General features: G+C 55.2%; 1 protein-coding gene across 1 annotated transcript; it reads left to right on the forward strand.

Annotated features, from left to right (window-relative positions):
- Nucleotides 1-4,064: 4,064 nt before the first annotated feature.
- Nucleotides 4,065-19,638, forward strand: LOC309859354 (collagen alpha-1(XIII) chain-like; the record flags this gene model as incomplete). The annotated part of the gene is made up of 2 exons (XM_082719992.1): nucleotides 4,065-4,910; nucleotides 19,546-19,638. The coding sequence occupies exons 1-2, from the start codon at nucleotides 4,617-4,619 to the stop codon at nucleotides 19,636-19,638; spliced, it is 387 nt and encodes a 128-aa protein (XP_082576118.1). The 5' UTR covers nucleotides 4,065-4,616.
- Nucleotides 19,639-27,884: the final 8,246 nt, after the last annotated feature.

A 27,884-nucleotide genomic window follows, 5' to 3' on the forward strand; every position in this document is an offset into this window, starting at 1 on the left:
GGAGTGGAGGAGTGCTGTCTGTGCCAGCGATCCTAAAGCCTTGGAGAGAAGTAAGCAGCAGGGAGAGTGCAGGGCACGGGAGATGCTCCGGCAGGTCCCGGGCCAGGCCCCCTTGGGCTCAGTTTCCCAGTTTATGGCTACTATACAGGAAAGTTGGGTCGTTTTAGACGCTAGGTGTGGAACAGGCAGTGGGAGCAGGGGAATCCAAGAGAAGGAATGGATCTGAAAGAAACTAAGGAGGTAGAATCAAGAGGACTTGGTCCCAAACAGATAAAGGACGTAAGGGGGAGGGAGAAGGCACCCGTCCAGCCTGAGCAGCAGGTGATGCCAATGCCAGATGCCAGAGGAATGACAGGGAGGAGGAATAGGGGACGCTGCATATGAGGTGAGCTGGTGGGGAGGGGAGCTCTTAAGGAGCTGTCAGGAAGCAGCTGGAGGTGGGTGAGGAGTGCTGGACGGGGGATGTGGGTTCACACTGGAGAGTCATCATGAGCTAGACAGAACCTGCAGCTCAGGAGGGACACCCTCACCCCAGGGAAAGCGCCCAGGGCAGTGATTTTCCACCCTGCGTGTACACCCCAAAGTGTTGGGGAAACTCTATAAGCAAGATAGGAGACTGGGACTCCCTGTTCCCCTACTCTGACCACAAAGGGTTTCTGACTCACTCTTTAACATGGGGAGCCCCTGTCTGTGATTCTGGGTTCTTTTCCTTGTGAGGAAAAAAAAAAAAAAATTCAAACTAGCTTGAGCAAAAATGACTCCTGTCATGAAAAAAGTGCCGGCATTGATGAGTTTCAGGCACTGTTTGATCCAAGAGTTTAATGTCTTCAGGACTCCCTCTCTCTGCACCTCTGCTTGCCTCTGTGCTCGCTTCATTTTCAGGCAAGATCTTTAGGAATTGTGGCAAGATGCCTCCTGCAGCTCTGGTTGGTACCCTCTTAGAAAGCCCTTCCCAATCTTAGAAGATAGAGCCGGGCATGGGGTCAGTCGCCCTGTAGTCACATGGACTGGTGGTGACGGATCCCTCAGGGGAAACTGAGCCAAAGATATGGGGACAAGTGAGAATAGGGTCTGGAGATAAAACGGGCACTCCTGTGGTCTCTACAAGTGATTCTGACGTGCAGTCAGATTAAGAGCTGTGGGGAACACAGCCCAGCAGAGGCTGATTGTCCTGAGGAGATATAACCCCCATTTTTCATCCGGGGAACGAAAGAGGAGTCTTCAGAATGGACTAAAAATCAGGCCAGAGAGACGGGAGTAGATAGGCAGTGGGCTCAGACGCTGAGATGGTAAGAGCTTCAGAAGTGGGAGGTTGAAGTTGCCAAAGCCCCAGGTGAGAAGAAGAGAAGTGGGGTTTGTGCACTAAAGTTGGACTTGGGGAGAATGACAGGACGTTCAGGTGCAGAGAGCTGGTGAATGAAGGGTGAACATTCTGGCAGAAAGTCCAGCAGGAGCAAATACATGAAAACAGAAAAACACAGAAAGTACTCGATGAACTGCATGGCCCATGTACGCGGGGCATTTTTTCTTAACTTTCTATTCTGGTACCCAGAATATCTGCTTTTCTCTAGAAGTAGAAGCATGGTCACAGAGCAAGGTCAAACTCTTTGAGTTAATGTCAAAAGCCTTCTTGCTACAAAAAAGAAAGTCTTCCTGAACCACAGGATCCCTGCCCTTCTTCCTGGGAATCCCCGAAGCACTTTCTTGTGGCCTGTGCACTGTTTTGTGGATTTTCACTGTTCTGCTTTATGTGGTGGTTGTTTCTGAACATACCCAATCTTCCCCGATGGGTTCTGAGCTCCTGAAAAGTCAGGTTTATTCAGCCCCGCGTCTGTGGGTCCCAGCCTCCACTTTTGCAGAAAGAGCATTCAAGATAAGCCCAGCTACTCTGTGCCCATGCTAGGCAATGCTTCCCTGGAAGCCGGAATTCCCCCAGAACATGCAGGGAGAAGGGACAGGACATCTGGGGATAGGGCCCCCCACTCAGCATCTACCCCTGGCTCTCAGGCTTGGGAAAACGGAGACTGTGACTCATTTGCTTTCTCGTGGGATTGACATTTCTTTCTGTTTCACAACTGGGAGCCCAGAAGTGGCTGCATCTTAGCTCGGACAAGCAACCCTGAGTCCTACAGAAGCAGCAGATGCCATTTCTGAGAGCCTGCTCTGTTTCAGCCCCGTGTCGAGTGCTTTACCCGCAACATGTCATTAAGTTCCCCAAGCTTGCACAGCTGTGATTTAGACCCAGGCTTCTCAGACTCTAGAGCCCCCTGGAAGCCCCCAAGGCTCAGACACGTCCATTGTGATGCTGGGGTCAGGCCTGCCCCCTGTGTCCTCCTTGTTTCCAGCCACCAAGAGTGTTCCAACCCCCAATGAATCATTTCATTGCCATAACAGTCCTGAGCGCTCCTTAAGCCCAGGAAGGGGAAGACCAGCCTGTGCAAGGCAGAAGGAATGAAACTAGCCCCCCCACCCGAAGTTCAATCCCTCCATGCCCACTTGCCTGGGGGTGGGCTAGGGTGGGGGCGGAAGTAGGGGATGCCAGTCCCTGAATCTCTGGCACATTCTCTCAGTGCGGAAATTCTCTGGCGCCCCCTGGTGGTCGCCAACACCAGGGTGCTCACTCAGGGATCCGTGTGCTCAGCCCAGTGGAGACATCCATCCCTGGTAGAGAAACGTGGGTTTCCCACACCAAGGAAATGCTCCCGCCAGCACTGACCTGGAACTCCTGGTCACCAGCGCTTTCCACAGCATCACTTTCTATCCCTGGGGTCCTCTATGCGGCTGATTGACCCATCAGATTACATCTGAGTGCTACCTTACCATGGTACTCTTTCGAATGTGCCATACTGTTAGGTCATCCCTGATACTCTGTTACACATCAGGCCCCACCAAGTCAATATGTACAATGTGAAGTTGGCACAGCTGTTGTTCTAAAATGGAATAACAACACTCTTGTCACCCCACCCACATTTCACATCCCAAAGGCCAGCTTTTCAGCCCCTGCCCCCACGTTCCTGGGAGGTGGGCTTTCTCCAGGAACTCTATCCCGCCACCCCGTTTGCAGGAATGTCAAGAGGTGCAAGGAGATAAGGTCTCTTGGGATACAGTGTTACTCAAAGTGGGGGAGGTGACAAGAGAGGAAACTACAAAATGCCCTTCAGCCCCTAGGTTTTCTCTACCTAGGAAATGACAGCAGGAGGGAGCAGGGTTAGCTCTAAAGAAGGACTCATGCCCAGGAGGGAGTCTGTGTGTGTGGGAGAATTGCTCACCTTCAATGGCTGGGCTGTTTGGGCAGGCTGCTCAGAGGGCAGAGGGATGGAGTGGGTCACAGATCAGTGCCAAGCAGGAAGGAGGGGAGTCAGGACCCGGACTCTCGAATACCTTGAATGGACCTTTCTGCTCAGTTTTATTCTCCTGTACCTTGTTATATCTTGCTTCTGAAAGAGAGAAAGGGTCAGTTCCGCCACCCCCTGGAGGGTTGACTTTTCACCCCAGAGTAAAGATGTTAAAGATGTGGTAGGTGGAAAGAGCCCCCACCAAAAGCTCAGGACAGCAGGGCGCAGGATGTACAGAAACAATGTGAAACTGATTTGGCGTGAAAGAGAGGGGGTGAGACCCCAGACACCTGGAGGTAAGAGCAATGGTGGCCGAAGGGATTTAGATCGTCCTGCTCAAGATCTTGAAATCCAACCAGGTGCCCAACAAGAACACCGCCAGTCTCCTTGGACTATCCTTAAGGCTGCCTTTGCCAACTTTTCCGAAAGCAGTTATCCTAGCCCCATGACTTCGGTGGAAGACAGACAGGGCCCTCGATGTGAATCCGGAGAAAGGGAGAGAAGTAAAGTCCCGCTCCACTCCACACCCCCTTCCTGCCTATAAATAACCCCAAGTGTCACTTCAAAGGGGACAGGGAGCGCGGGAGAGGGGCTCCCGGTCGGGCGGGTTGGGGCGGCGGGCTCAGCACACCACGCCCCCCACCCCGGGTGAGTTTGCATAAATAAATAAATCCAAGCCGTCGGCCCCGCAGGAGGTGGAGGAGCAAAGGGGAGGAGGAGGAGGAGGAGGAGGAGGGAGGGGGGTGGGAGAGATTAGTTTGGGAAGTAGCACGGATTGCTCATCCGATCCGTTCAGCGGCGGCTAGTGTGTCAAGGTACAGAGGCGCCGGAATCGGCCCCAAAGCTCCTCGGCAGCGGCCACGACCCACCTCTGCCCATGGGGACCTCCATGTGCGCCCCTTCGCCCCGGGACTGAAACCGGCTCGCCCAGGAGTCGCGAGACACCAAGAAGGACGGACAGCGCAGAACCAACTCCAGGACTCTGCAGATACTCGAAGGGAAAAACGGAGCGGAGAGGAAAGCCGTCCAGATTCCCCTAACTTTTCTGGACTTGGAACGTTCTTCTAAGTAACTTTCTTCTCACCTGGGTGTACCCCGATTACCGCTGGTGGTGTTTTTTCGGCTTTCCCCTCCTGCCGCTCCTTTTTCCATCCTCTGCCGGGAGCAAAGGAAAGGGACATTTCCCCCCCCTGCCCACAGCTCGGATAGGCGCCTCAGGGCAGCGGCGCTCGCCTTTATTTATTCTATTTATTTATTTATTGGTTCTCAAGACTCGAGGGGATGGTAGCGGAGCGCGCCCGCAAAGCGGCAACAGCCGGTGCCCGCGGCCCCGGGGAGCCCAGCGCGCCCGCGGCGGTGGCGCTGGCGGTGGCGCCGGCGGAGCGCTGCGCGCGGCTGCCGAGCCCGGGGTCCTGCGGGCTGCTGGCGCTGGCCCTGTGCTCGCTGGCGCTCAGTCTACTCGCCCACTTTCGGACCGCGGAGCTGCAGGCCCGGGTGCTGCGCCTGGAAGCCGAGCGTGGGGAGCAGCAAATGGAGACGGCTATTTTGGGACGAGTCAACCAACTGCTGGATGAGGTCTGTGCTCTTTGTTGCTGGCTTTTATCCCTCCCGGCGGCGCCCCCTCGCGCAGCCTCCGAACTTTCGACCGGCGGGCGCTTGCTCTGCTCCGAGTCGCGCGGTGCGCCCGGGTCCCGCAGCGGCTGTCTGCCGGTGGGTGGGGGCGGGGACGGACGCGGGCTTGCGGGAACTCGGAGGGTCCGGAGGACCCTGGCGGCTTGCGCGGGACCCTTCAGCTCCCGCGCCCGGCGGGCGCCCCCACGTCCCGCACTGAGAGCGCCAGGGCGCGCGGGGCAGGTGGAGGAAGGCAAGGGGCGGGGAGGTGCGCGGAGGCTGCCAAGCCCCACTTCTCTCTCCCGGCACTCCGCCAGGGCGGTGTGAGCCGTCCAGCGCCCACGCGGCGGGATGTGTGCCCGATGGCCCTGGCTGAGGCTGACTGGGCCCCCGCGGCCCTCGCATCCATCCCTTGAGGATCATTGCTGCCAGACTTTTATTGCCATGTTCAGCAGGGAAGAGAGTCATCTAGGGGGCTGAGAGGGACAGATGGGGCTGTCCTTGCAGGGAATGGTGTCCTGGTCCTTGCCCACTGCCCCCAGGCCGTGGTTTCCCTGGTTCTGCTGTCCTTGGACTCAAATAAGCCTATACCCTCTTGTTTCTAAGCAACATTTCCTATCCCTGGTCCCCTGGTCCCCATCATTTTATGTTTGTGTGTTTTTCTGGGAAAGGGATGCTGAGATTTGCCCCCTTCTGAAATGTCCTTGAACCTAAGTGGGTTAAAAGCCATTAGTGTTTCTTAGCCATAGCAATCATGGGAGTACATGGAGAGAGCTCGCCCTCCCCAGGAAGGAGAGACATGCGGTCTCACTGGTGCCACCAGAGGAAGAACTAGCCAGTGGGAGTGAGAATCCTGGTGACTTAGGAGACTCTGGACAGCACAAGGGATCGGGGGTTCAAATGAAGGAAAAGACCCACAGGTGAGGGCTGTGGTGGTCTGGGAAGAGGTTCTGGATCAGGCTGGCCATGGAAGGTTTCCCTGAGCAAGAACTGGGAGGGGACTCAGAGGTGGTGTGGAACAGGAAGGAGCAGGGAGGAGGTTTTTATCCCCACTCTGCTGCTTAGAGCCTGTGAGCAGCAAATACCCTCACCCTTCTGAGCTTGCAAACTGGTTATAATGGTTGGCGTCGGAACCCAGTTCTAACTGAGGTGAGCGCTGTGGCCATTCTGGCACAAGGCTCCAGTGCCTTGCAGCTGGGCTCCTCTCAGGTCCTACTACCAGGCAAAGGCTGGTAGTTGCCCAGGCAGCTCTCTGGTGGGCTCAAGGAGAGGGAGGTCCCAGGACCAGAGCAGAACGGGTGGTCTCAGTCCTGCCAGCAGCCCATTCCCATGCCCCGCCAGGACCCAGAGGATCCAGGACTCTGCCAGGCCCCCTGCAAGTCCTCTGGGAAGTGTCTGGACTCAACAGCATGAGCCAGTAGCCTCTGCCAGCTGTCTGAGAGTGTTCCCGGGGTGGCTGGGTGGTGGAGGTGGTGTCAGGGCAGCAAGGGCTCCCCCCCATCCCCCTACCTCCCCACCCCTACCCCCCCACTCCCCGTTGCCACCAAGGGGCCCTGGCTGCAGAGGGGCAAACATTTGACCCCAGGAGCTCTGCTCAGTGCCTCTCTCCATTGTCTCCCCTCCCGGGCCCCTGCTGCTGGCCAGGGCATGCCCCAGATCCTTGCTTCCTCCCCTTGAGACTTAGCCCTGTCAAGTCTCATGCTTGCAGGGCCTGGGGGCCGACACTGTTATGGGCCATGCTGATTCCTCGTCTGCAAACCGGAGCTTCTGGGGCAGCCACTGACTTCTAGACCTCTCATCTGCCTGAGCATCTGAACTGACCCCATCTTACAGAAGGGGAAATAGAGACCCACAGAGGGGCTGGGGGCTACCCCAGTCACGTGGCGAGATCCAGAAGTAGAACTCAAGTTCCTGACCCCAGTTCCAGGGCTCTTCGCTATGTCCTGCCACCTTCCCCTGTCCATCTGCAGTCAGACAGGCAGCAAATATTTCCTGAGAGCCAGGTGTGGATCAGGCATTGTGGGGGACACACTTCTGCCCTCCTAAACTCACAGGCAAATAGGGCACAAAGAAGGCCCCGGGTGGTGACCCCGTCATGTGATGGGAGCCAAGGAGGTCTGGGGAGCGTATTAACATGTAACATACATGAGGGTGGTGGCTTCCGGGGAAAGTGATTTTTGAGTGATGTCTTAAAGGGTGAATCAGAGTCTTCCAGGCCAAAGGGGATAGTGGAGGGGCCTTGTTCCAGGGGGCAAAGGGAACAGCTTCTGAAGGTTGGAAGCCAGAGGGAGGGGTTGGCTTTGGGGAATGGAGTGGTGGAAGATTCTGCTGCAGAGAGCCAGGGTGCCTGGGTCAACAGTGGCCTCAGAGACTGTTAGATCTATGTGAAAGCACTGGGGAGCCATGGAAGGGCTTGAGGAGGGCAGTTGTGCTCCTAGAATGGGATGGAGAGCAAGGCAGAGCAGGAAGGCGAAACGAGAGGCCGACACAGGCCACAGGGGCCTGGGGCCTGGACTGGGCTGCAGGCAGGAACAGAATGGGGTGAATGGGGACGGGGGCTGCCGTGGGGGCCACAGGTCGGTAGCCAAGGGCCGTGGAGCCAGAGGGAGGGCTGGTTCTGGGGGTGGAGGTGGTGGGAAGCCCCCTCTGTGGGGAGGTGGCCTTGGGAGGCATCCCCTAGATGGGGCCTACAGTCCAGGGCTTCATGAAGGGGCACTCAAAGGGTCGCACTGCCCCATACAATTACGTGTGACTCATTATCCGTTCGTAAATTCATATCAAATACTACTTAAAATTAAGTTTATCTGTCACAGTGGCCTTGTTTCAGGTTAGTGCTCAAGAGACACGCAAGGCCAATGGCAACCCATTGGAGAGTGTGGATATAGAACGTATATATCATCATAGAAAGTTCCGTGGGACAGCATTGCTCTAGGAGCAAAGCACTTCTGGGCCAGCAAAGGTGTCTTGGAGCAACTCAAGGCCTCCCTATGCTCTTGGCCTTCCCTTTCCTACGTGTGCTCTTCCAGTGGGAGCATGGGCAAAAGTGAAAAAGGGGAGAGGCCAAGAAGCAAAAGGCTGACCGGAGGAACCCCCAGTGAGAAGAAAAGGCAGAGGAGAGCTGGGACGTGGTTTAGTTCACAGAGTGATTCTGTGACGTAGACATGCAGAGGCTTCCTGCTCTAAAGGGTGCACAGGCACCCCATGCCATTCCCAGAACAGTATGGGTGCTCTCAGGGGGCCCCCGAGGATGTGGGGCAAACAGTCATCCTGGAGCAGGTGGGCCTGGGCCATTCTCTGAAGGAAGAAAGAAGGCCATCAGACAGGGCAGTCCTGGGGAGGCCCACAGCCTACTCGGTGGCCTAGAGGCAGGAACCCAGGGGCAAAGGCACACCACCCATCCCAGTGGAGAAAGCAGGATGCTGGGCAGAGACCAAATCTGGGACGCTGGCGGAAGGCCAGGCCATGGGGACCCCATGGGAGAGGAGCCTGGAAGGAGGCAGGCCAGAGGCAGATGTGAGCAGCAGGCCTGGATCTGATGGGCCTGGCCACTGGGAGGGGAGGGTCAGGGCGGGGAGAAGAGGATGGGGGTGGGGAGCCCACTTGCAGGGAGCTGGCAGTGTGGTTTCCAGGCTTCAGGCCCCCACTCTTCCCCCATCAGTGCCTCTCTCCTGGGCTGGAACCCTTAACGAGCGCTCCAGCTGCCTGTTGCTTGATTTGCTTGCTGTAAAGAAAAGAACTGGAATGTCCCAAACGGAGGAAATCAGATGTCACCCAGGGCTGGGCAGCGGGTGTGCTGTGAAAGAGAAGGGACTGGAGTGGAGAATAGCCAAATCCACGTTGTTGGCCAAAGGGCAGCGGAGGGGGCACCGGGTGTCAGCAGCCACCTTCCAGGTGGGCATTGGGGGATGCCAGGCAGACTCCCCTTCCCTTGACAATAGAACTAACAGCACCCTGATGGGAGTGTCTCATGTTGATATGGTACATACCATACCACAGCCCATGCTGTGCGTGATATGTCTTCCAATCCTCACAGCCTCCCTAAGGGGCGGACGCTCTCATTGCCCCATTTTACAGATGAGAAGACTGATGTCACTGTACCCTCCATCCTGCTACCTGTGATAGAATCCTTTGGGTGTCAAAGGTATTTTCCACCTCTAGGTGTTCAAGATCAAGAGCCATTTCCTGACTCTCAGTTAAAAGAAAAATACAGAGCAATATCTATTACAGATAATGCCTGGGAGAGTTGTTAACGTTTTACAGCTTCTCCAAAGCCCTTAAAACTAGCAGGTAGCTCTGAACCAAACTGAGAACCTCATTAAGTAGCCACCCCTCATGGGAAGTTGGTGGGAAAGTCGAAGCCTCTGAGACAGGATGCCATCTGCCTTAAGCCTAGTTTGACACTCTCGGAAAGATATCTTTTTCATCTTACTCCTAATCATTTTCAGCTTGCGCCAGCACCCTCTGGAAAGCCTTCCCCGGACCACTCCAGTCCCCCGTGGGCTGTCTCCCAGCTCTGACTTCCTGAAGAACTTGCTGCCATGCCACACATCTAGCTCAGAGAAGGAAAATGTAGACATGGCGTGAGCCTAGACGGACCTCAGAATCCTTCACAACACAGCCCTCCAGACTGCCACTCCTTGCCTGTTAGAGTCAATGCCCATGTATTTGCCACTCGTGGCTCGGCCTCAAGCACGTTGTACAGGGTATTCTCCTCTTTATTGCCTTTAAATAGCTCATCTCTGCATCTGCACACACCCAAGCCAGCGGCCAGGAGCAGGGCCCACAGTCACCAGGTCCCTTACTGAGCCTAGCCCAGGACTTGGCTCACCACTTCATTGCTGGTTTAGGTCCCTCTGCTAGGGGATATGGAAGCCATCTCCGTCGCTGCCCCTCCCACATGCAGACCCCAGATCCAGCTGTAGGTTCAGCCTTTGCTCTGGGGGCGCACGATGGAGGTGGGTGTTTCCCAGCAACCGGCAGAGAGGAAAGGATGGACTCCACCCAAGTCAGGGCTGCACCATGGGGCCGGCTGAGAGAGTGGGGGTGGCTCAGTGGGCTGGGTTCCCGCCTAGACAGGGCAGCTGGGGATGTCCATCCCGTCCCATCCCCTACTCCAATGGTCAGGAGCTTCCTCTTCACCTGCCCAGGCTCCCTGGCACATTTTTCATTTGGGCAAAAAAGTCAAGTGGGCAAGCCCACAGCATGTGAGGTCACTTGGACATCTGCCACTAACTGGTCATGTGACCTGAGCTCCAGGGTTCTGATCTGGAAAATGGGGATGCCAACATCCTCCTTACAGGGGGGTTGTGGGATTAAATGAAATCATTCAGTTCATAGCAGCTGCAATCATGACCACCGCCCTCAGCATCAAAGGAGGTCTGTACCAAAGATGGGGCTGTACCACGTCTGTAAATTTTATTACTACCTAATATCATTGAACACTCTCCAAAGATTTCTATCATCTATTGATTCATTTAATTCTCAAAACAATCCTCTGAAGTGATTATATACCGATATTTTTTTCTATTTTCTATTTTATTTTATATTCTTACAGAAAAGAAAAATGGAGGCTCAGAGAAGTTAAGTGACTTTCCCAAGGTCACACAGCTAGTGAGTAGCAGAACTGGGCCTTGAACCCAAGAAGTCTAGCCCCAGAGCTAACGCTCTAAAGTCGCTAGTATACACCATCTGTATAAAGTGCCATACCCTATTAGGCCAGCTGACTATGACCAGGGGCTAGGGACCGGTTCAGTCTGGTTCGGCTCCCACAGAGCAGGCATTGACAGAACTGACTTGACATCAGACCGGCGTTACTGTCTTTGCTATAAAGTGACATTTACAGGAAAATTTGTGATATCAGACCTTGGTGAGGAGGACCCTTAGGAAAATCATTGTCCAGCCTTGGTTTCTGGAATGCTTGGCTTCTCAGGAGGGATGGATGGGGTCTTATCTCTTGGACACGGAAAGGTTAGCACCAAATCTGGGTTTCACCCTGTGGCCCGGGCTCATCCTTCCAGCAGAAGTTTCTGCCTAAGCCCCAACCCCAGTTCCTACTGATCACCCTGCCCTTCCTTTCTCTCCGTTCCCCTTACCTCCCAGCTCCCTTATGGTATAATCTGTGTCTGGCTGTCTGTCCATGCAGCCGCCCGAGCATATCCTTTTGGAGCAAGGCAGGAGCAGAACCTCTACAGCAACTAAACTCTTTAAAGTCACTCTCCCCTCCTCGCATCTGCACACCCTCACAGAGCTGGCCCAGCTCCATGGGGAGCACAGCATACCAAGGCTGATCCCTGTTCCCAAAGCCAGAAGTGAATCCCTGTGGCGAGGGTCTTGCAGTGGGGGTGTTTAACAAGCCCCGTGGGAGACAGATTCTAGCTATAGCCCTGTGCCCGTGCCCGTGCCTGTGCCCAGGGCCCTCCCCCGGGTGCCCAGCAATGCCAAGAGGCTCACGCCGGTGTTCACAAGGATCACAGGACGTGTCAATAGAAGGGCCACCACTCACTGCCCAGTTCCAAAGTCGAGGGGGCTTAAAGAAGGGGATTGATTCGAGTTTGGGGGCTTGCCGTTTGCCCTGTTTTGTTTTTGAAAAAATCAAATCAGTGGAGGGTTTGCCATCCAGAAGGAAGTTTTCAGAAGCCTCGGGAATCCTCCCACCTCTTTTAGTGGGATCATACCCCTTGCAGAAGCTGCTTGTTGAGTCCTCAGGGAGTAAAGGGGGTCTGCAGGCTTCTCCGAGGGAAACTGAGGCTGGGATCTGGGGAGGGCCTGGGGAGGCTGTGGCAACAGGGGTCCCCATCTCTCCTGGGTGTGCTCTGTGCTGCCAGCAGACCCTGGCAGGAGCTCCGTGGGGACTGCCCCCCATTCCCATCTGCATGCCAAATGCCCCTGCCCTGGGTGGGGGCCTCCCTGCAGAAAATTCTTTGTGTCCAAAAGGGTGGGGATGGGGTTGCTGGCAGCAGGGGCTCCCCTTCAAAGGGCAAGAGCATGCCACACACAAAGGGGAGGAACTGGCTGCCTGAGAGGCTGGGTGCAGCCTTCCAGGGCACATGGGGCCCCTGTCTCCTCTCTTAAGGCCTCTTGTGGGCTTTCCTGAAGCCCTGCATTGCTAGAGGCCACACAGCTTGGGCCTCTGCTGCTTCTTCAACGCCTTTTCCTCCCCTCACTACCCCTGCCCACTCCAGCCACGTAGGGTGCCCCAGGCCCTTTGCTCAGCTGTTCTGTGTCTAGCCCACCCTCCCACCATGAGGCTCCTGCCTCTCTGTTGGTTCCAGCAGGGAGTGCTTGCTGCCCTCAGAGGACACATGTTCCCCCGGAAGGCCGTTGCAGAGCCCGGGGTTCTGTCATCCAGGGGACTCCATGCCTTGTCTCTTGTCCTACAGATGCTATGAGAAAGTCCCTCTTAAGCCGTCACTGGGAGGTGTTCTGCATAAGGTCTCCCTCTGACTCAGTGGCCTGGAGAGCAGGATGGGATGGAGAACCTCTGGGGACAAGGATGCAGGAAGGGGGCTGGCTGAAGGGGCATTAGCTGGGGCTCTTCCAGGAAGAGCCTTGGTCTCTGTGAGCTGGCCTTTGCAATTTCCAAGGGGTAGGTGGAGACCCAGAGATATGGGAGATCAGAGGACGGCCCTGCTACCTCCAGCTTCTCCCCCACTCCATAGAATCAGAGTGTTGGAAGAAAGGGAGCCATGAACTGTACCAGGAATACCCCACAATATCCCTGGTTCTCAGGCTTACATGCCCACAATGACAGGGAGCTCACTACCTGTGCGGCTGACCAGTCCAGCTGTCATGTATGTGTTTTCATCTGGTCAGAGCGCCAGATTCTTCTTGACGCTTACCACCCCACCCCTCCAGCATGTCTTGAAAGCACCTCAAACTCGACATGCTAAACTGAGCAGGAATCCCACCCCTCCCCAGCACCCCTTCATCTTGGGAGGTGCTGGCGTCCAGGTGCAGCTACTCCAGACCCTTCCACCTGTACCATTCAGCCTCCTGCAGACCTGTCCCCATCTCTCCATCCCTGCGTGCCCTTCCCCAGCCGGCTACTTCTACCATGGCCTTCTGGGCTGTAGCAGGGGCCTCCTAACGCACCTGCCCCCGTTCATTCTGCCCTGTCCCTTTCAACATCCACACAGAAGCCAGGCTGCTCTTTTAAAAGCTCTAAATACAGTCACCACATTCCCCTAATTATAGCTCTTCAGTAACTTCCTATTGTTTTCAGGCCAGAGACTAAATTTCTTAATGTGGTCCAGGAGGCCTGAAGAGCTTGGGCCCTTGCCCCGCCGACCCGCATCTCTGGCCTTAGGGCTCCCCTCCCCCACCCCACTTTCAGAGTCCAGCCACATGGCCGTAATGTGGCATAGCTGGGAACACAGCCCCCGGAGCCAGATTGCTGGGTTCAAGACCAGCTTTGCTAGTTCCTGGCTGTGTGGTGTTGGGCAAGTTGCTTAACCTCTCTGTGCTTTGGCTTGTCCCTCTAAAAAAAAATGGGGAGGTGATAATAAAGAGTATCTCCCTCTTACTGGGTGTTTTTTTGAGAATTTAAAAAGGTAAAATGAGCACTTTGTGCAGTGCCTGGCCCTCCAGTGGCTGGTATGGCCGAGTCCTGGAAAGTGTCTTCCTGGCTTCCTGGTTTGGATCCCACCTCTGCCCCTCCTGGTTGCCTGTCATTGTGCAAGTCAGTTTGCCGCTCCCTGTCCGGGTTCCTCATTCATGGGTGGTTGCTGGGTGCGCTAAATGCATTCACCAAGGCAGGAGCCCTGCCTGTTTCATAAGAAGCCCATGATGGTGCCAGGTATCAGCCGTTTTCCCTGTACCCAGGCCCTCCCCTGGGTTAATGGCTGGTCACCCTCAGGACTCAGCCCTGCCAATCACTTTCCCATGACACACCAGCCTGGAGCACCTCCCCCTTGCTTGACAACAGTGGCTGCTGCTTCTTGGTGTGTGTGGTTTGTAGACAGTGTGCCCCTGCCTGGAGAGTAAGGGCCATGGGGCAGCCCTGTCTATTCTCCTGCATGTCCTGGCACTTTGCATGGCCCTGCTCTACGTAGATGCTCAACTCCCATCTGCTGCAAGGCGGGAAGGAGGGAAGAGTCTCCTGGCTTCCAGCACTCTCATCCAGACCCTCCCTGCTCTGTGTCGGGGACCCTGCTTCATCCCGCACCAGGCCCCGAGACAACCTCAGGCCCCTTGAACCTGTGGTCCCAGCCCCCTGGCCACCTGGCTTTCACCCACAACCACACAGTTTCAGGGCCTTGTTCCCTGACTCCCTGAAACAGCAGCAGGGCCAGAGGTGAGCTGAAAGGAAGGACTTCCTCATGGGAAGGCTGGAAAGCTCCCACAGGGGCATTCACCTCCTTCCCCCGTCCTTTCTGATCTGCAGAGTCTGGAGCAACACCACTCTGTGGGTCTGCTGAACCGGGGGGGTGGGGGGGAGCAGAGCAGATGCAGCCTGTGGCCTCTGACGGACCCCAGGGCCCCCATGTCATCATGGTTCTGGGAGTCTGTGATTGGATGCCAGGTCTGTGGCACAAAGAGAATTGTGGAGGGAGGAAGCGGACCGTTCCCCAGGCACATCCCATAGCACCCGCTCTTGGCATCCCCAGGCTGACCGGGCGAGTCCCGTTTGGGTGGATGTGGGTTGAGCGTCTCAGTTTCCTCCGTTTTGATTTCCCTATGCTGATCTGCCCATGCTCCAGGGCAGGCGGATGCCCATGGGCCTGTACCCTTAACAAAGCCCATCTGTGGGACCGTCCCTGCGACTGGGCCCAGGGGCTGGCTCCGCACAGCTTCCGTCCTGCCTCGGAGCCTTTGCTCTGCACCGGAATGCCCTCCCTCTCCCATCTCCATGCATCCAGATGCTGCCCAGAAGTCCGTGTCCTTCTAGCACCCGGTGCTAGGGGACAGAACTCAAAGTGATTAATTCAGTGCAAGTGTGGGTCAAAATGCCAGACGAGGCCCTTCCCTCAAAAAACCGGCTCAGTCTCCGCCAGGGTACCGGCCCCGCAGTATGGCACGGGGTAATGAAAAGGGCTCTAGCAGAGGCCATCGGGTACCACTCTGTGCCAGGCATTGGAATCAAACGCTGCTTCAAGGACGGGAGCTTTGCTCAGTGCACTCATTTCAATGGGCAGCTCCTTCTTTCAGCCTCTAGTTATCAAGGTCCAGGGCAGGGCGTCAGGCAAGGAAGGACCTTTGTTCACCCTCCCTCTTCCGGGAAGAGGGGTTCAGAGTTTCCCAGGAACCGGGCCATGGCAGGAGACTTGACTACCCAGCAGCTCCTGGGGCCGGGCCAGCCTCACCATGGTAAATGGGAGGAGACAGGCCTGGGACCAGCTCGAGAGAGAAGGGGCCTTCCCCCGGCCACCAAGAAAAACAAGCAAGTGTAGCAGGTGCTCAACTTTTTTTGTTTTTTGATCCTATCTCATTTTTTTTCGCTCTGTCTGTCCTGTGTAGTCCAGTGGGTAGCTGAGATTAGCCCCGTTTTATAGATGAGGAAATCGAAGTCTGGAGGGATTGTGTCTCTTGCTTAATATGCAGCGGGAGAGCCGGGAGTGGACCCCAGGGTCCTCGGACCCCCAAGGGTAGTGCAGGCCCACATTCGCCCTGCCCAACCCTGCGTGCAGTGGACTCTTCAGCAGAGTCTGAGGTCATCTGTGCTCACCCAAAGTAGAGTCCCACTGCCACCTCCAAGGGCAGGGGGATTCTGATAGGAGTCCTACACTCATGATATCAAAAATGAACTATTAAATGACATTTTCCACCAAAATACTTAGCACAGCACCTGAGCTATACTGCTCCATAAGTGTAGCTATTAGTATTAATGGTAACTTATTTAACAATTCCTATGTTTGTTCTCTGTGGTTTCCAAGACACTTTCCACAGCAACACTGAGGAGCCTGGCTGGGGAGCAAGAGACCCATTTTACAGATGTCCCCAGAGGAGAGATACCAAGGTCAAGGTCCCGGCTGGATCTGGGCTCCATTCCTCCACACTATGACTTGGACCCACACCTATTACAGAGGCCCAGGTAGAGCCTGAGCCCTTTAAGTGCGCTGGGACTAAGTGCGGGGAGGGAGTGGCCCCAAAACCCAAGGCCAGGCCTCTCAGCATTCTCTGGGGGGAGTGAGTAGCCGCCTGGCGTTTTCCCTTTGATATTGATACAGGAATTTTAATAGCTGCAGAGATCAGGCGGGTGCTGTTTCGGCTCTGGTCGTGCAGGGCATTCCAGGAGGCCATCAGCAAGGGAGTAGTGGGAAGGCTGTTCTGTCCAGGGAGACTGGGGCCTTAGAAGGTTTTCCACTGACCCCTGAGCCTCAGTCTGGGCATATCCCACCAGGAGTCTCAAACTCAGATACCTAAGGGGGTCAGGCTGGTGGACCAAAGCAGGCGAAGCTGGCCAGGGGAGGGTACTGTGGTGACCTGGGCAGCACATGCCCACCCAGCCGGGGCAGCCGTCACTCAGCACCAGTCATCAGCATGGCCCAGTATCCACCAGATCCTTCTGTTGTTCAAGAGAGACTGGAAATCCAAATCTTTCTGTGAAATCTCCTGGTTTGTAAGCAACTACTCTTTACTGAGCACTTAGCATATGACAGACCTTGTTCCAGGCACTGGGGATATGGCAATGAATAAAACAGATCAAAATACCCATATCCTTGTGGAGCTTACCTTCTTGTGATCCAGGTAGACCATAAAAGAGATAAAGGAACCAACAAATCCAGAGGAAAAAGATAAAACAGGGAAGAAGGAATGTAAGTACATTGCAGGGTGCGGGGGGCAGAGGAGGTCTCACTGAGAGCGAGAGGGTGGTTAGCCGGTAAATGACTATCCCAGGCAGGCAGGCCCACAAGTTCAAAGGCCCTGAGGTAGGAGAAAGCCTGGCATGTGCAGGAGCATCTAGGAGGCCTGTGTGGCCCCCTGGCGGCCGTGTTGAGAATGCTCTATGGGGCAATAGCAGGGGGACCCATCAAGTTATCACCATGACTGGGCCAGAGAGGACCAGGCTTGAGCTAGATGTAACGAAGAGGTGGTAGAAAAGCATCAGATCCTGGATTTGTCTAGAAAGCAGAGAGCAGGGGTTGTTGACCAAATGGGCGTGGAGTGAGAGAGAAGAGGGCATCACTGATGATCTCAAGGGTCTGGCAAGATGGAGTTGCCATTCCCTGGGACGAGGAAGACAACAGAGGGGCAGGTCTGGGGAAGCGGGGACAGACTGTGAGGAGCCCGGTTTTGCCGAGCTGATTTTGAGATCCTATCAATGGAGATGTCAAGGAAGCTGCTGGATATATGCATCTGGTTCTGGAGGAAGATCCGTGTTAGGGGTGCGGGGAGGGGGGCATTCTCACGTACAGATGGTGTTGAAGACATGAGGTGGGGTGAGGGCCCCCAGGAGCCAGAACAGAGAGAAGGCAGTGAGGCTGGGCCCTGTGGCCTCCACGTAGATGAGAAGCAACCAGCAGAGGAGACAGAAGGAGCACAGAGTGGCAGGAGGGACACTGGGAGAGGGTCATCCTGGCAGCCCGGTGAAGAGAGTGTGTCAGGGAGAAGGAAGCAAGCCCTGTGACAGGCTGGGAGGAGAAGGACAGTCCCCTGGGATTAGCAGCACCAAAGTCACTGGTGACCTGGGGAAAAGCCGTGGGCAGAGGGCAGGTAGGAGCCTGGTGGGCGTGCTCCAGGAGAGAGAGGAGGAGTTTGCTCAGGAGAGAGTTTGGTCAGAGAGGAGTTTTCTTTTCCTTTCTTTTTGGCCCAGCGACGATGTTAACAGTGGATCGGTGACTACCACATCCCACCCGAAGCCTGTTTGTGTAAATATGTCTCTATGGGAACACAGCCGTGCTTCTTGGGTTTTCACGTTTTCTGTGGCTGCCTCTCACCTCTGATGGTAGAGCTGAGGGGCTGTGTCATCATGTGGCTCCCACAACCCAAAATATTCACTCTCTGGCTCTTTCCAGTGAAGACAGAGCTTGAGGAGAGCCAGGGATGGACCGCTGCTGATGCAGGCGGGCGGGGAAGGCCCTGTGCGCAGCTGGACAGTTGGCCTCTCGGGGGAGGAGCAGAGAGAAAGGGCAGGTGCGGTCACAGGCACAGGTGGCTGGGCTGCCCAGTGGCGGGAGCCTCTGTAGGCCTCTTCTGCTTGCTTTTATCTCAGGACCCTGCCCTTGACAGGGGCGTGGTGGGAGGGGTGCTGGGTTGGGAGGGTGGAAGTCACGAGAAGCAGGGTGCAATGAGCTGTGCTGATGGGGTCAGGGAGACAAGGTATGGCTGCGGGGCTCTCATCGGGATCGTAGTGGGGAACGAAATAGAGGCCAGTCGGCAAGGCCTGGATGGTACACCACACCAACTCACTAGCACCACGTCTCATGGCTGTCACGGAGCCGTGGAAGGGTCAGGAGTCTGTGTCACTAGAAATTCAGACTCTGCCAGAGAGGAGGCCAGTGATGGAGAAGTTTATGGCAGGGTGGCCAGCTGGCCTCCTAACCACTTCATATGGCAGGGACTTCAGGATTCTGGTCATTGTCAGTAACTGTGAGCAGCGGGACAGGCCCCCCGTGGCCGGGTCTTCATGTGAAATCAGTCACTTCAGACTGCGGAAAACAGATCCAATGGGGGGGGAAAAATTACTGTAGGAACCAAATAAAACCAGTTACCAGGCTCTCTCTGCTACACTAACATCAGAGAGCAAGGTGCCGTTGTCCACCTTTGACCTTGGCCATGTTAGTCTCTCCACCTCACCCCGCCCCACCTTCCATCTCAGGGCCCTTACCTGTAACACAGAGTATCATGAGAGCGAGCATTTACTGTGTGCCTCCCAGGTGTCAGTCCCCTTCCCTTCTAAGCCCTGACCACTCCAGTCCTCCCATGAACCCGGTGCAGCAGGGACTCGAATCCACCCATGAGAACCGTGCACGAACCTCAGCGGCCTCTCCCTGACATGTCCCTTGCAGCCCTGTGCGAGTGAGGCCCACCTTGTGTGGGTCAGTGCCCCGCGCTTTGAAAATCAGTCAGTCCGGGCACTGGGGCTCCTGGCCATGTGCCCATTTGTCACCGTGGGGAGTGAAAGTTGTCCCAGTCTCCTCGTTGCCACTCCCTTGGAGCCTTCCTGATTGGCTCCATGATTTGCAAAGAAGAGGTTCGGTAGAGGGGCACATGGCCTGCTCAGCTCTCTGTCCCGTACCCCTGCCCAGCTTGCCTGGGACTGGCTGTGAGGGACCCCAGAAGAATAGTCACTGTCCGACGCTGGGATCAATCAGGAGCCCAGACCTAGACAGGAAACAATTAGCAGAGAGCCGAGAAAAGCGAGTCATTGTGCCCATGATGGTGGGGTGCAGGAAGGCCACTACTGGTTTACAGGGCCTTGGGGTTGGCGCTAATTTCTTTAAGAGCACTCCGAAGACATCAGACACCGAGATTCCCTAGATGGGACCTTCTGCATCTGCTTCTTATTACGCAGACGCCCGTGGCCAGTCTTTGATCCTGGAATAGTCCTCCTGCGGCCCCCAGGCGGCCTTTTCTCCCCCTCCGTCCCCACCAGCCGCAGACCCTTCCCGGGGCTTGGCCTTCCGCTTTCATGACTCCTCTCCTCTGTCTCCTTTTGCAGAAATGGAAGTTCCACTCTCGGAGGCGCCGGGAGGCCCTCCCGAAGACGTCTCCAGGGTGCCACTGCCCACCAGGTAAGGAGCTCTGCGAATAGCGGACAAGGATGGGGACAGGCGCCAGGGCCATTTTCACGGGTGTGCTGTAGCCACAGCAGTTCAGAGCGTCGCTTTTCACTTGAAAGATGGGGATGGCCAAATCTGTGATGTTCACCTTCCCTCTGCGGGTTTCAGTTATTCAAGCATTCATTCGTCTGCTCCTCTGTGGGGGTGCGCGTGGGGTCGTGAAATCCCATACGATGATGTGTGTGGCCACCCACGTTCGAGTTACCATGGGGGCGGGGGCGGGGACCTGGCTCATCAAGTTCACGGTCGTGCCCCCAACTCCTGACACACAGTAGGTGTCAAACATGTTACAAGGATGGATGGATTAGCCCATCCTTGTAAAACTTGCCTGCCTTGGCTGGACGGCTCAGGGTGCCATATGTTCGCTGCAGTGTGATGTGGGGCTTCATCTGGACTCAGACCTTGCTTTTGCCATTGACCTGCCCTCTCCTCTCTGGTCACTGGGGAGGATGCCTGTTCAAGTACTCTTCCTCTGCGTCTCACCCAGAGCACCCTGCTGGGCATTGGGTTTGATGGCCCTGTCCACCGTTAATAATGTTGACAAGTTATAGCTCATGAGGACTTTTCTACGTTGCTGGCCACTATGATGAAGCTATGAGAGTGACAGATGGGCAAGCCTCACTGTTCCCATGAGTAGCTGGAATGAACTGCCCTTCTTTGGAGGTGAGGAAGGAAGCTGCCAAAAAGGATTTAGGTGGGGGCACACTTTGGAGTAATCGCAGAGGTCCTCTGCCAGCTCCAGGCAGGCCCCCTGCCACCCTCTGTGGGCACGTGATGCAGGCAGGGCCGCCACAGGGCACAGGCTACCAGGGGCCCCCAGGCCAGGGAACGGAGGCCAACAGGTGGTGAGCATATGGGAAACAGAGGGCCCACATCCTCAGAAGAGTGAGGGAGCTGGGGTGGGAGTCCCTGTTCAGGGTGCTGCCCCGGGAAACAGTGGGGCCATGATGAGATTCAGCTGGCCCGTCGGGAGAGGGTCGCCCAGGTTAATTAAAAGGGTGTCTGAGTCCTGGGAAGTTCCCTCCCTCCCGCAGGGCCCAGGACATTGAATCCTGGCATCTGGGAAAGCTTCTGGGAGAAGAATGCCAAGATTAATGAGAGGGGATGAAGGAGAGGGGAGGGTAGCCAGGCCTGGGCAGAGCACCCGCAGCATCGGGCTTTCTAAGGCGGCACGTGCCTCAGATAAACCTGTCCATTCAAATAGTACTTACTGCCCATCCTGACTGCTAGGAAGCACTGTTTCCGTTATTTCCTCAATTCCTCTCAGACTCAAAAGATGTACAGAAATCCTATCAAACTGTGCCCTGGTATGGGGGGCGGGGGCATGGGCTGCATTTTTATGATAAGGCAGAGCCTGGACTTTCTCCCTCTCCATCCTGCTTGGGCTTCATGTGTCCTGTCCACCCGCCAAGTGGGTGTCTAGCCAATAGGCATCAATTTTGTGTTTGCGAGAGTCTGGCTCAGGAGGTGCTGGGAGGCTGGGAGGCGGGGGGGGGGGGGAGGGGAGTTAAGGAGGGATGTGGCGGGAAGGAGGACAATTCCCAAACTGCTTCATCTCGCCTCACTTCTGGGAGTCTGTAGGCGCCCTGGGGTCTGGGGCAGGGAAAGGGAGGGACGCAGCGGAGAGCAGAAAAGCCTTGATGCCAGTCCTCTGCGGGGAGTAGCCACCAGCAGGAGATGGGAGGAAAGCAACAGGGCTCCTGGGAGGGGTATCCCGAGTGTTTGAGAATCACCCAAAGGGCAGTTTGGTCCAAATTAGAGGTCAGAGCCAGGTGGGTAGCACCAGGAGAATTTAATCAGAGGACCTAAAATTGAGACAAGATTGGAAGAAGACTAAGATGTTCTCCCAGGTTCTTGGAGAGGCAGCAGGAAGGGACTGGAAGGGCTGCACAGAGAGGCATCTCAGACCGTGGAAGCATGGAGTCAAGTGCATCTGCTGGGATGGCCTAGGTCCCATTGGGTGGATCCCTGCACCTGCCCCTTCTGCCTAAGCTGAGGGTTCTCACCACACCGTGTACTTACCTACTTCACACGGAAGGCTGCCCACCACGGGGCTGCCGAGCCATCATGAATAATCGTGCTCACCACCATAGCCCCTAACCCAGCTCCTGCTGCATGCCAGAAACAGTACCGCGTACTTCCCGTTGGATGACCTTCTAGAACACTCCAAACAGGCAGAGTGGGTTTTTGATGTTCTAAAATAGTAGCAAATCTCCAAACCCAGGAGTGGAACGCCTTTCTCCCTCTTGGGTCCAAATGATGCCTCTCAGATTATTTCCTTAAGGTCAGAGTTTATAAACCACTTTAGGAACCACTTTGAGGTTCGCGATATTTGCAGAAGAACTTATACAACTGGAAAGTGCTACCCACAAAGTCAAAGCATTATCATTTTTGTATTGCCAGCATCTGATTAGACGCCTGCACATAGTAGATGCTCAATGCATCTCGGGTAAAGGATCATCAGCTAACCTTCCTGAGTGATTATATTCTTTCCTGTGTTCCCCCTTCGCCCTCTGGCTGGTTTCTGATACCCTGCCTTCCCATACCACACACCCCACCCCACCCTACCTCAAGCCTGCCCTGCATCTTGCCTGATGTAGATCTTTCACGGCTGCTGGGACACAACACATAAACACGCAATTTTTTTCTGCCTTCTGTGGCCACTGGGATCCGAGCCTAAGATCTTGAGCCCGTGCCTGCCCCAGTCCACCGCTGCGGCTGGCTGGGCTAAGGCTGGGTCGTGGGTGTGTTCTTCCTAGTGGCAGCCTTGGGCCCCTGGATAGCCTCCAGAGGGTTCAGGACACATAATCATGGGCAGAAAACCCACCTCCTTCCCTTCCAACTCTGACTTCGCCAGCATCCTCCCAGGATCCTCCCTGTCCCAAAATAGCCATGCCCTCGCTGAGGTCTGCTGCTCCTGGGACACATGGCCTGAGTTCCACCGTTGTGCTGGGCCTGCAGGGTGCTGAGGGGTGGGGCTGGGCAGGACAGTCACAGCCTCCACAAGTTCAGAGGAGTAAGCGTTGGCCATTCCTAAAGCATACAAACTGGTGGGATGGGAGAAGAGCCTTGGGAACCAATACAGGCACCGTGAGACTTCCAAGGCCACTTGAGAAGAAGAATACAAAGATTAGGGAAACTCCCGTTTTGTCCCCGTTCTCAGTAACAAATGGGGAGCAGGACAATAGAGCCTCCAGCCAGCAAGGAAGCAGCTCCTTCAGGCCCGCCACTCTGGGGCTGGCAGTGTGAGGGGTTTCACACGGAAGGAGTCACAGGAGTAGGTGGCTCCGCGGAGTGTCCTCATTTCCGAGCGGAGAGAGGAGCCTGGAGTCCCAGAGGTTCGGACTACAACAGCGGGGGCGAGGGCGTGGCCTGCTGGGGTCTGTGCATTAGCACCTTAGCCGGCTGCGGTGCGGAGGATGGATGAGCGGGAGAGAAGTTGCCCTAGCCTGGCTTGAGGGAGAGACCATGGCCATCCCCTGGCTCACGTGTGCGAATGAGAGGTGTGCGGCCCGACAGGGATCCCAGGGGAGCCTGGGACTCGGAGAGAACTTCACTGAGGAGGTGGCCCTGGAGGCTGGCGGAAGGGCGTCCGCTCAGGGTACAGACTCAGCTACCACCGCAACAACAGAGCTCGGACCTCAAGGGACTCCAGCGAGGCGGAGGGGACATCTCTTCCTTAGCGGGTCAGAGGACAGTGGTGTTGCGCTGGGAAGGTGGCCTTGCTATCTCCTTCATGTGGCACGACGGTGGCATTGTTCTGTTCTCGCCATCCCCGGCTAGTGTGGAAGAGGAAGGAGACTGGGGGAATATAAGCCCAAACCCTTAAGAGCCAGGGTATGGGTGGGTGGGGGGAATCCTGACACGCATCACTTCTGCTGGTATCCCAATGGCCAGCACTTAGTCACGTGGTTACCAACCCCCGGGGAGGCGGGGCAGCCATATGCCCTGATGTAGGTCTGTCTCTGTTGGAAGCTGAAGAACGGATAACAGAGAAGCAGCTAATAGTCTGCATAGACGTCATGCCCGGCTGAGGCACCTGCGTGGACAGAGGCTCTGAGAAGAAGAAAAAGGCAGCATATTTAGGAATGACCAACAGTTGGAGGAACTTGGAGCATAGAAGCAGTGATCTGAAATGAGGGTGGGAAAAGGTGGCAAGAAGTCAGGCCGAGGAGTTCCAGCTCTCCTCCTTTAAGACAGGGAAACGGTTTCTATCCTGAGGGTGATTGATTGATTAGTAATGGCTGCCCAGGGTGTGCATAGTCTGATTCGGAGGCTACATCCAGGCTCGGTGGAAGACATGGTAATCGTTTGATGATGTCTGTTGTGGGTGCAGGTCCCGGGAGCTGTTATACTGGTGTCCTCCGGAGGTGATGTGGCATCAGAGAAGGGTTGGGGAGCAGGGATCTGACCTCATCCAGTTCGTATTCTAGAGCAATAACTAACAATAATGTGGAAGTTGGCTTGAGGGCAGAGAAGCCCCTTCCAGCAGCGAAAGTTGGGGATTAGTTTTCAAGTTGGAACTGCCTCACTGGGCTTGGTTATTTTCCATAGGTGGTAATAGCCAGTGTCCACCTTTCCTGAAGCCCTTTCTTTGTCTAGCCTTGCCTTGTTTGCCCTGGTGGCAGATTCCCCCCTCCCCAACAGCCTCAGGGCATTTTCACAGGCAGGGACTACGGCCAGAGTTTCCATCCTAGACTGGGCCGCCCCACCTCTGTTGGACTGCAGCAGAACAGACCCACAGCTGTCCTCCCCTGCGGTTCTCCTCATTTTAGACTCAGCTAACCCAGAAAAGGGAGAATTTAGACCAAAGTGTCCCTGGGTGCCATTAATAAAGCAAAAAACTGCTGAGCTGATGGTCATTAAGCAGAACATTTACACTAAAGAAATACCATTTTCAGGTAAACTCTGCTTTATAGGCAAATAATTGATGGGTTAATTCTGAGTCATTCCTAGCTAATCCTTAAAGCACATCCCTGAGGGCCAGCCTGATGAGCCCCTCCTATTGGATTCCAACTCACTCTCTTTTCTGCCTTGGCCAGGCTCCTGTGCTGTCAGCTCCCTCCCCCCTCTGTCACCCCACCGCCTCCTCTGCCTTTGCAGTCCCATCTCATGTCCCATGTGACCTCCCAGACTCCCAGGCTCCAACCCAGTGGCAGCATCAATGCCTCCTTCTTCACCCACATACTCCGTCATCGCTGGGTCCTATCAATTCCACTTGACTGCTCAGAAACCATCCATGGCTCCCTAGTGCCCATACACCCCCCCCCCACTCCCCCTTCAAGTAATAAGGTCATTTGTTTCTCAAGCCTGGGCTCTGACCGGTCTCTTATTATGCTCTACTCCTTGTCTTTCAGTAAAAGCGACCTGCTCGTCTGCCTGTCCCATTCACATCTGCTTATGCTGTTCTGACAGCTTTGTTCTGTTTCTACATGACGGACTCTTAACCCCTCCAGGCCTGCTACCGCATCCCCGCAGCTCCTTCCATCCTTCTCTCCTTGCTCCTTCTCTCTGCTGTTTGGCTACCATGCTAACAGAATGCCTAATGTGTGCTTAGTGTGGAATCCGGGCGCAACCACCTACTGGGACAAGTAATGTGTCTTCAGATGGGAAGTGAAAACAGACCAGGAGGTATACACCTGTGAAGGTTTCTCTTGGGCTGTGATCACTGACCATTTGATTTAGATTCTACAGGTATTTGATAGCAAAACTCAGCATGAGCCTCTTATACACTGAGAGGAGACTCGGTGGGTTTTCAGGCAGGAAGAACCTTCAAACTCACGTACACACCACACCAGGCAGCCTCCGTGACATCTGCCCCAGGACGTGGTACAGGTCGCCTGTCCTCGAAGCACACACCACTGAAGCCAAACCTGGCCCATAGCCAACATCCCCAGTCCCATCCCCAGTCCCAGGGAATGGGGCCGCCGCCACCACACAGGCTTGCACTTGGGCTGGAACCCAGGCTTTTCCTTCTACATCCCACCCACCACCAAGTCCCACTGATCCCACCCCACCCATTGCCTCCAGCCCCTCCAGCAGCCCACCTGTTCCAGCTGCCAGGACCTCTCCCCTTGCTCCCTGCAGGAGCCCCTCACAGCTCCCTGAATGGTCTTTGATAAACGAAATGCACAACTCTACTTAAAGCCTGTCCTTTCATTCACCCTTAGGCTAAAGTTCCCAATTCCTAATGTGGCCTGCGGCCCCCTCAGGCCTCCCTGCCTGCCAGTGTCCCTGCAGCGGGCTCCCTGATGACACCCAGGTGCCAAAGCAGAGGCTGGAGGGAAAGGGAGGCAGGGCCGAACCAGAGCCATGATGTTGTGCCTTAGAAATCAGACAGCCAGTCAATAAAGCTGAGACCCTGGGCTCCAGACACAGGCACTTCCTGTGGCCTTTTGGCTCTGTTTCAGGCAAGAAGCTTGCCCAGTGGGAGGCCGGCTGTTACCTCCGGGAGGTAAGGAAGTCCCCAGCCAGGGAAACCAGCGTGGGAAGGGCCCCTCCTCCCAAGGCTGCCCTCTCAGCACTTGGGAGCCGCCTGGGGCATTCTCCAAAGTTCATTTCTTCCCCGTTTCCTCCTGAAAGCGCTGCCAGATCCCCAGCCCTCCTGGACAGCACTGATAATGTGTTTCTCCTAGATCGGCTCTGATAAGGCCCGCTGGGTGGTCGCTGGGATTTGCAGCAAAATAAAAATCAGGAAATGGAGGGTTCTGGAAAGGCAGTGTGCTGTGGCTCGAAGAGCCCTGGACTGGGCATCGGTCCCAGACCCTGAGGGACTCTGAGCAGGTCACATCCTCTCTCTGGTCCTCAGTTTCCTCACGCGTAAGGAGAGGCAAATAATGGACAGTATCTGATGAACTGTGGGTTGGACCCCACAGAGCTGCCCCTCCTGAGAAACCCTTACTCCCGCATAAGGGAGGAAAGGGCGTTCCCTGCAGCCCTGTGTGCACTGCAGGGAAAAGGGAAAAGAAAGCCTAAATATTTGTCAGAAGCAGAGTGGAGACATACATTGTGGGATGTGGGACTGTGGGACTTTCACCAACAAAATATCATATACAGGGAGCGTGGATGAACTTGACCTCCAGGCCAAGCAATGCCAAGGATGAACCTCATCCTATCGAGGGAAAAAAAAGCAAATTACAAGACAGTAGGTACAATGCAACTCATTTATATAAAGTTGAAAAACATATAAAACAATAGGACACATCGTTCAGGGAATATATGCCTACGTCTTAAGGGTATAGGGAAATGCACCCGAACGATAAGCATCACATTCTGGGGGGAGGAGGGACGGGGGGCGGGGGAGCTGCGGTCCCGCAGGGTTTGGCTATATTGGTAACTCTTTTTTATTTCTTTGTAAATATTTTATTTATTTATTTAGAGAGCATAAATGGGGGAAGGGCAAAGGGAGAGGGAGAGACAGTCTCAAGCAGACTCCACACTGATCAGGGAGCCTAACGTGGGCCTCCATCTCACGATCCTGAGATCACCACACAAGCTAAAATCGAGTCGGCCACTTAACCCACGGAGCCACCCAGGACCCTCAATGTTGGGAACATTTAAGCCGGATGGAGGACATGCCAGGCTCATGTTACTGCTTGGTAACACCTTCATTGAGATACAATTTTTCTATAAAATTTATCCATTCGAAGTGGGTACCGAAGTGTGGTTTTCAGTCCATTCGCAGAGCTGTGCAACCCTCACCACAATCATGTTTAGAACATTTCATGACCCCAGAAGAAACCCTGGACCTTTTGTCTGTCACCCTCACATCCCCACTCATCTGCTTCCTAGTTCTATGGATTTAGTGTAATGTTTGTAAGGTTCATCCATGCCGTGACATGTAACACTCCTTCATTCCTTTTTATTGCCCAATAATAGATTATATTATGTTTATAGTTCTTTGTCTGAAATATTTCAAGATAAAACATTATTTATCATAAGGCTGAATGAATAGAGGCTGTGGATAGAGGAAGTGGGAGGAGCCCTTGTCTCTAACTAATTGGCATTCTCCGCTAATAAGGATGCGATGCTGCTTGGGGCTTAGATCCCGTGTGTCGCCAGCCCTACCAGGACCCACGTCCATGGGGCCAAACCCGGCTCAGCTGGACTCTAATACTCAACACCCTCCCCTCCCTGATGCTGTGCTGCCCCCTTTCCCCTCCTCTGCCCCGCTCTCTGTCCCCACCTCTCTGACGTCTCCTGTGACTCTCCCAGGCAC

The sequence above is a fragment of the Mustela nivalis genome (genome assembly GCF_964662115.1).
Source record: "Mustela nivalis genome assembly, chromosome: 2".
NCBI lineage: Eukaryota > Metazoa > Chordata > Mammalia > Carnivora > Mustelidae > Mustela > Mustela nivalis.